Raw genomic sequence first — 8328 nt, 5'->3', positions numbered from 1 at the left:
CCATGCCCAAAGTGCTTCTCCATCTTTCTTGGAGCCCTTTTAGGCCCTGGAAGAGGCTCTAGGGTCTCACTGGAGCCATCTCCATGGGAGAGGTGCTCCAGCCCTTGGAGCATCTTTGCAGCCTCACTCCAACAGCTCCAGGTCTTTCTGTGCTAAAGAGCCCAGTGCTGCCTGCAGTGCCCGAGGTGGGGTCTCAGAGAGCGGGGCAGAACCCCCTTCCCACATCCCAACCCTTCCCCAAATCCTGACCCTTCCCCTGTGCCAATCCTTCCTCAACCCTGACCCTTTCCCAAATCCTGACCCTTCCCACACCCTGACCCTTCCCCTGTGCCAACCCTTCCTCAACCCTGACCCTTTCCCAAATCCTGACCCTTCCCACACCCTGACCCTTCCCCTGTGCCAGCCCTTCCTCAACCCTGACCCTTCCCCAAATCCTGACCCTTCCCCTGTGCCAATCCTTCCTCAACCCTGACCCTTTCCCACACCCTGACCCTTCCCCTGTGCCAACCCTTCCTCAACCCTGACCCTTTCCCAAATCCTGACCCTTCCCCAGTGCCGACCCTTCCCTCATCCTGGCCCTTTACAGCACAGACCCTTGCCACATCCCGACCTTTCCCAAATCCAGACCCTTTCCCACATCCCGACCCTTTCCCACTCCCCGACCCTTCCCCAGTCCCATTTTTCCCCCAATCCCATTTTTCCCCAGATCCCATTTCCCCAGTCCCTCCTCTCCGCTGCCCGGCGCGGCGCCGCGGGCGGTTCCGCCGTTGGCCGCGCGGGGGCGCCGCAGCGGCGGTCGCTCCGCCCCGGCGGGACGGGACCGGCCCGAGGTCCCCGCGCTGCCCCGGCGGCTCCGGGCGCTGCGGCCGCCGGGGTCGCGCCGAGCCTGCCCCGCTCCCACGGTGAGTACCGGGGCCGCGGGGGGAGAAGGCGGGCCCTACCCCAGGGATCTCCCCCGTTTCTTGGCGGGGGGGGCAGATCCCCGCTGTCGCGTCCCCGGACACCCTCGCGTTTGTTTCTCGTCCCCTGGGAAGCGGAGGCGGGAGGAGCGCGGCTGTCGGGGCTTGTCCGGTTGCCGTGGGAGACCCGCGCTGCTCCCCGGGCACGGCCGGCGGGAGGGCTCTGCGGGAACCGCAGCGCCCGCGGGTCCCTGTCCCGTGGCCGGGCACACCGGGAGCCTTCCCCGCACTGCCTGACCCTTGGGGGATCCGTGTCCCATCGCGCATCCCTCGGGATCCTCCTCGTTCCAATACCCCTCGGGCTCCTTCTCCGCATTGAACTCCCCTCGGAATCCCTGTCCCCATTCCGTACCCCTCAGGATCCGTCTCCTCCCTGCACGCTCCTTGTGATCCTTCTCCCTGTCGATGCCCCTTGGGCTCCTTCTGCCCCTTGCACGCTCCCCGGGATCCCTCTCCCCGTTCCATACCCCTTGGGAGCCTTCTCCCCGTTGCATACCCCTCGGGATCCTTGTTCTCTTGCACGACCCTTGGGATCCCGCTGCTCTCCCGCAGCCGCTGTTTCACCTGTATCCCGCTGCCTGCGGCTGTGGTGGCATCCCAGGCCGTGGCAGGGAGGTGCTGGGATGATCCGTGTCCCTGTGAGGCTGGAGCAGTTTCATGCTGAGTTGTAACTTCAGCAGAGAAAACTCAGGGGAGTTCGCTACTTGCTTGGGAAGTGCTTATTTTCAGCTCTCTCCAGGACCAGTTAATTATCGCTGGAAAAAAAAAAAAATAATAATATATTGCTAAGGTCTTATAATTAGGCAGCCTACGGAGACTGTGGAGCTCGGGAGGCAGCAGAAAGCAAATGCTCTTTGTGCAGTGTTCCTGGGGTGTGTGAATGGAGCTGCCCGGGCAGAGGGCTGGCATTTGCACTGCTGCATTACCGGAGAGCTGGTGCACGTTGGCGGCTCAAAACACCCTGCAAAATAATTACAGGGGAAAAAAAAAATACCCAAGGAAATAAAACCAGCTGAAAGGACTACTGTTGTCCTTGCGAAATAATCACCCTGTTACAGTGTTTGTGGAGCGATAGCTGCCTTTGGGACAAGCTGTCGGTGTTTGCGGGACCCGGGCTGTCTTTCCACGCTGCTGGAACAGTCCCGGGGCTACTGCAGGGTGCCCGCTGCTAATAATAACGTGGTAAGGAGTTTACCCGCCCTGATCCAGCTAAAGACGGCACCGAGGGAGCCGTGGACATCATCAGCCTCCGATCTGCCCCTAGATTAGATGGATAAGACTCGTGCAAGGAAAGGCCAGGCTCTGGAGCGGAAATTTGACCCCGAAGGGAAGGGAGTGGGGGGCTGCGCTCAGAGCGGAGGGGTTTGGGCTTTGCCCCGGCTGTGGGGACGGGATCTGTGGAGGGGCAGGATTTGGAGCCGAGGAGCTCACGTCAAAGCCACCGCGTCCAGGGCGTTCTCATTTCCTCTGCTCTCCGAGTTCTAATTTGTTCCACATTGCAGCGCCGGAGCGGCCTCTCCCTCCTCTCGCAGCATCCAGGCTGCGGTCAGCGCCGTTAGTCCGAGGCTGCCGCTCCAGGGGTTTCCATCCAAAAAAAAAAAAAAAAACCAAAAACCAAAAACCCAAAAAAGAAAAAGGCAGAAAAAATTTCAAACAAAGATCTGAGGAAACAGCTTTTCTGGTTTCTGGTCTGGGGTGGTTGCAGCTGAAATCTCACCACCCGTCCATGTACCGGGATGAGCCCCGGGGAAATGCCAGATGATTAAAAAGTGTTTTAATAATGTTGTTGCACTTCCCAGAAGGGAATAAAATGACCTGGTAGCTACAGGTTGATTGGCTTGATAGCATCCCCCCAGGGAGAAGGGGGAGAAGCCTGGCTCGGGCTTGAATTGATTAAAGACTTCAGCACCAGGAATAAATTCCTGCCATCCACCGTGGCTATATGGAAAATAACTTCTGGCAAGTAGGAATTATTTCAGTCTCCAACATGAGAGGTGACTCTCTGGCTGTAATACGCTTCTGAGAAGCATTTGAGTTATGGGAGGTGATATTCTTGTAAAAATCTGTACTTTCCAGTATTAAAAAAGTCAATCCAGTCCAGTATTTAGAGCTGACATTGCACAGTGTCAAGAAAGCTGGTATTAAATAAACGTGATCCATTTCCAAGGTGGTTATCAGGGAGATTATCACTGCTGGGCACTGCTAGCTGCTAACGTGGACTTGGTGTTTTTACCGCTAATCTGGAAGAAAGGAGATGGAAATGATTTCTGGAAAAACCTGGATCTGGCCCAGAGCAGCTGAGTGTTAATGGTTTGCAAAAATCCGCGTGGTAAGCTGAGCGAGCGAAAGGCATCCTAACTGGAGCAGAATGGAACATGGAAATCTTTTACACCCAGAAATAATAACTGTGGCTGGATGTGGCTTCCTGTGCCTAATCTGGATGGTAAATTTTCAGCTGGAGCTGCCTGCAGACGCTGGGAGAGGCAGCACAGGGGTTCACCAGGTAGCAGTTTGGGGGTGGCTGCCTGTCTGTCCCCATTTCTTCACTGGGGAACTGAAAAATTTCAGGATAATGTGAAATTTGGCTCTGGGGGAAAAAAACCAAAAACAAACAGTTATTTGCATTTCTGGTCAGAACCAAACTTGGGCTTATGGCAGCCAAACCCAACTTTCCTTCTCAGCAGAGGAGATGTGGAGTCTGAGGGGAAGGGACTAAGGGGCAGAAAGGGTCTTACAGCTGGAGAGAAGGGGACCATCCAGTGAGTCCACTCATAAATCAAAGAGCAAAGAGGAAGGCTTGGCAAAAACATCTAAATGCTCTCACAGAGGAGAAAATACACGGTAGCCAAAAGCTCGTTAATTGAGCAGAGAAAAGATGGCAAGAATCAATACCTGGCAGCTGAGGGCAGACACATTGGAAATAAGGCATAAATATTTTACCAGGAGGAGCGATAAATCATTGGAAGAGACGTGGAGCAGCCGAGGTGGGGTCAGCACCTCTTTGCCTTTCGCATCCCCACCCGCAGAGTTTCTCCCTCAGCCCCGAGTTGGGCTAGCAAGGGGGACTGGATCGAACCACACCGAGGCCCTGATTAGGTGATCTAATTAGAGGATGATGCACTTATCTTTAATCGTGGTGGAGCCATAGGAAAGAGCAGCTCTTGTGCCCTGATGGCTCCTTCCAAGGAACACCCGTGAAATCCCTGGTGGCACTTGGCAGGCGCTCCTTTTAGCTTTGTCCCTTGGTCACCAGTGGCTGTGTCCTCGCAGATCTGTGCTGGCAAGGCCAGGGGACAGTGCTCGGTGGCTCTTCTTGATGCCCAGCAAGACAGACTGAGATTCAGGAGGACAAATCTCAGTGAGCAAGGCAGCATGCTCTGGCTGCTGGGGGAAGGAGCTGGTCCAGGGCTTGCCTGTCCACCTGCGGGTCAGAGCGTCCCCAGCCTGGCATCTCTGGGGACACCTGTGTTTAGGAGAAAGAGATAAAGGTCACGGGGCTGTTGCTGGTTCCATCTCCTCCCCTTCTCCTTTCCTTTCTTTTCCTCCTGCTTCCTCTCCTTCCTGCTGTTCTCTCCCGGCCTCCCATGCGATGGGGCACTGCTGTTGGTTGTAGGGGTGTAGATGTGGTTCAGTAGCCCACATGCAAACATCAGGACCGTGTTGCAGAACCTCTGAGCCTTCCAAACCCACCACACCGCCAGCAGCCGATGTCCGTGAGCAGCCCGGGACCTCTCCTCCTCTTCCTCTCTCAGAAAACGTGACAGACGCCTGCCCAGGACGATGCACAGCGAAGGGCAAAGATTGTTTTGAGAAGGAGGCTGAATGGAAGGGAAAAAGGCACGTGAGAAGGATGGCAAGGTAGGGAGAGGCTTTTCCTGAGCGCTGGGTGGGGGCACTGGGGAGGAGCTGCTCACTCCTTACGGGAGCAGGAACCTCAGGCCCGCAGGAAAGTCCCCGGCGGTGTCAGAGTCAGCTGCGGTGATGGAAGGACGTGTGGTGACCACGGGCATTTGTCACAGCTCTGCAGAGCTCAGACAGGCAGAGCTGGCTGTGGAAAAGGGCTGGGTTTGGTGTGGTCAGGCACTGGCTGTGAAGAGGTGAAGCATCCCTGACACAGACCTCGCTGGGAGGCAATCCCGGGCTTTTGAGCCCCTACAGGGACAATGCAGCGAGCGCTGGAGAAAGGGACTCCTGGGAAAGTCTGGGTCATGCTCCATAGCTGCAGGCTCGTGTCCTTCCAGGGAACTGGCCTGCAGCGAGAAAGGGGCTCAGCTGGGCTGGGGATGTCCAGGACCACGTGTCCCACTGACCTGCTGGAAGGTGTGACACGTCCCCTGGCAGCTGGAGCATCCCTGCTGCCGCAGCAGGGCTCAGCGGGATTGCACACACCAGAGATTTCCTCCTGGTGGGAGACGCCGGTGTCCAGCGTGCCTGAGCGCACGGATGAGGGAGGAGCCCATCTCATTTATCATCTTATCCTGTCCATTACAGCCCTCAGAGGGATTTAGACCCGGTGCTGTCTTCTGTCTCCAGCAGAAGGCTGGGATTTCTCAGGTCACCCAGGCTGGTAAAATCACACCGGTGCTGCTCTAGATGCTGAAAATTGAGGTGACCGGGCTGGCACCTCCTCCTGAGCCAGGCTTCTGATTTTTTTTCCCGGTGAAACGTCATTGCTCCTGAACTCTGTAGGAGCCGCATTAGATAGAAAGAGCAGAAAAATAGCTGAGCTATAAATACCACGTTCAAAACCAGGCAGGGACCTGCAAGAAGCAAGGATGGCGTCTCCGTGATGGGGGCTTGGAGGAATGATTTTGCCACCGGCAGATGGTGAAAGGTTTCCCTTTGTGCCGGGGGTAGCTCAGGGTGGAGGTGATTAAATCTGTGAAACCGGTGATTTGATGACAAAGTTTTGTCTTTTGCATCCCTGATGACAAGGTCCTGCAGGGACTCAGGGGCAGTTTTCCTTGGGGTCAATGTTAATGAGGGCTGGCAGGGCTGTGCTGGGGGCCCGGGGCAGCTGTTCCTGGAGCTGACTGTCTGCCAGCGCCCTGACCTGCTCCCCAGGTCGGGGCTGCTGCGGCACTCCCGGGAGATGTCACACAGCAGACATCAAGGGATGTCCCCAGGGATGTCCCCCGGCGGGAGCAGCAGCTCCGGGCTCAGCTGCAGAGGGAGGAGCAGCGGTGTGGGGGGAGCCAGAGCCCCAACCCCATCCCTGCTTCAGTTTCCCCACCTGCGAGGTGGGAGCAGGAGCAGCCTTACCTGAACCCAGTGAGCTGAGGTGAAGTTCTGGGGTGATATAAAACACGAGGTCCTCAGCCCTGCTGCGCCGTGCCAGACTCCTGCCCCTCAGCGCACCAGGAATCAGTTTTGGAACCAGCAGGTTGGGAAGAAGGACAAACCCCAGCATTTTCTCAGTCCTGGTGGGGCTGGGAGAGGGGAAAGGGGTGACTTGGGGTGCAGCAGCATCGCAGGATGACACAGCTCCCAGCCACGTCCTTGGCACATGGTGCCTCAGTTTCCCCACCTGCAGCATTCCATGGGCCTCTGGCTGTGGGGATGCACATCCTGCAGCAACCCTCCGCGCTCGGCTGGGAGGTGGTTTCTGGGTTAGAAGGTGACCTCTTCCATCAGCAGCAGGGACTCTCTTTTTTTCCCCTGAATTAGATGGTGGTTTGGAGGCGTTCCAGGCCCAGCATCATTCCGCCTGAGAGCGCTGAGTTCGCTCCGGAGGCGCGGCTGTGCCCGAGCGAGTCGGGGCTGCAGCTGTGGGAAGCTGCTGGCACCTCACGTGTCCCCGGCCGGGAACACCTGGGTCACCCCAGCTGCTGCATCCACACACTCTGACAGCTGTGCGTGGGACATTTTGGGGTTCCTCCGTGTATCCATTATAGATCTGGGGGTGAGGGACTTCCCGGTTCCGTCCCAATCAGGAATGCTCAGATTGTCTCTGCAGAGCCGCCCTGCCAGCAGAGCTGGGGGTTATCGGCAACCAGGATGGGATTTCGAAGCCATCCGCAGATGGTGACAGTGACATCAGGCAGGAGTGTCACCCACCTAAATCCAGGAGTGATTTGTGGTTCCCAGGCCGTTCCAGGGGATTGAGGAGCGCTGGGAGCTGCCACACGGCCGTGGCCACCTCTCCTCCGGCCGCTGCCCACTCGGGGCTGCCCCGAGCAGCCCTGCCCTGGGCTAACGTGACAAGGGCAGCCTTGTCAGCGATGCCACCCCGGGCCTGAACGTCCTCCACAAACAAGCAACAGCCAAGAGATTTGCCGGAGTCAGGGCATTTTTAGAAAGGCTAATTAAAGCCCATTTTCACCCTGCGCCTCTCGCTGAGCAAAAGCATTTAGCAGTGACCTCAGAGTGAGCGAATTTGCACTTGAGCTTTTCCGTTTCACCTCTAAAAAAATGGGATTGCTCCGTAAACTCGTTAGGGAAAGTAACTCCTGATGCCTTGGCTGCTGCCCAGGATGGACCCCGCCAAGTCCCGCTGGGCTCTGCTCTCCTGCAGCTGCATTTTGCCTGGGTGAGAGGCACCTCTCGGAACACACGATGGAGAAATGCGGGGCCTCTCCAGGCTGCGCTTTCAGGGACAAATCCGTCCAGGGGTAACCGCGCCGGTGCCAAGGAGCTTGGCTGAGCTTTTCCGCCGGTGGTTTGGGTTGCACGAGGGAAATGCCCTTCCCTCCGCCTGTCACCTTGGGGGTGACGGTGGCTCCTCCGTGGCCACCCGCCCGCTCTCCCCCGCCGCGCATCCGGCCCCCAAAGCGCTCACCTCGCCCTTCTTGCTCTTCCCCGCCCAGCTGTGCTTCATGACCACCTCGCGCACCATGTTCTACGGGCCGTCCTCCGCCATGGCTCCGCCGTCCAAGAGCCGCCTGAAGCGCCAGAGCCGCCTCTTCTCCCAGGTGCTGTACCGCACCCTGAGCTACAAGGACCGCGCCTCGGCCTCGCCGGCGGGCGCGGAGGACGACCCGGCCGAGCTCTCCACCCAGCTCTCGGCCCCCGGCATCCTGAAAATCTTCGGGGGCAACATCTGCGCGGGCACCAACTACAAGAGCGTGCTGGTGACGGGCAGCTCGGGCGCTCGGGAGCTGGTGAAGGAGGCGCTGGAGCGCTACGGGCTGAGCCAGCTCAGCGCCGGGCAGTACGCGCTCTGCGATGTCATCGGCCGCTTCCAGGGCCCCGAGAAGCAGTGGCAGACGGAGGGGCTGAGGGTGCTGGGCGACCACGAGAAGCCGCTGCTCATCCAGGACCTCTGGAAGCCCAGGGAGGGCTTCTCGCGCCGGCTGGAGCTGCGCAGGAGGGCGGAGGTGGAGGAGATGGCGGCCAGGGACGTGGACACCACCACTGCAGGTCAGAGCTG

The 8328-nt window shown here is 58.2% G+C and overlaps 1 protein-coding gene across 2 annotated transcripts in view; it reads left to right on the top strand.

Moving 5' to 3' along the window:
• The first annotated feature begins 868 nt into the window (after positions 1–868).
• Positions 869–8328, top strand: part of RADIL (Rap associating with DIL domain) — a 24691-nt gene continuing 17231 nt past the window's right edge. Inside the window, exons 1-2 of one of the 2 annotated variants that reach the window (XM_040078782.1) lie at positions 869–902; positions 7766–8318. In XM_040078782.1, the coding sequence (XP_039934716.1) occupies positions 7775–8318 (544 nt within the window). In that variant the 5' untranslated portion in view covers positions 869–902; positions 7766–7774. Of the gene's footprint in view, positions 903–4690; positions 4818–7765; positions 8319–8328 lie in introns of those variants that run through there. The other variant, XM_040078781.2, reaches the window with a different exon arrangement.

This window comes from Hirundo rustica, chromosome 15, assembly GCF_015227805.2.
Source record: "Hirundo rustica isolate bHirRus1 chromosome 15, bHirRus1.pri.v3, whole genome shotgun sequence".
NCBI lineage: Eukaryota > Metazoa > Chordata > Aves > Passeriformes > Hirundinidae > Hirundo > Hirundo rustica.
This window is presented reverse-complemented; position numbering and strand designations above follow the sequence as displayed.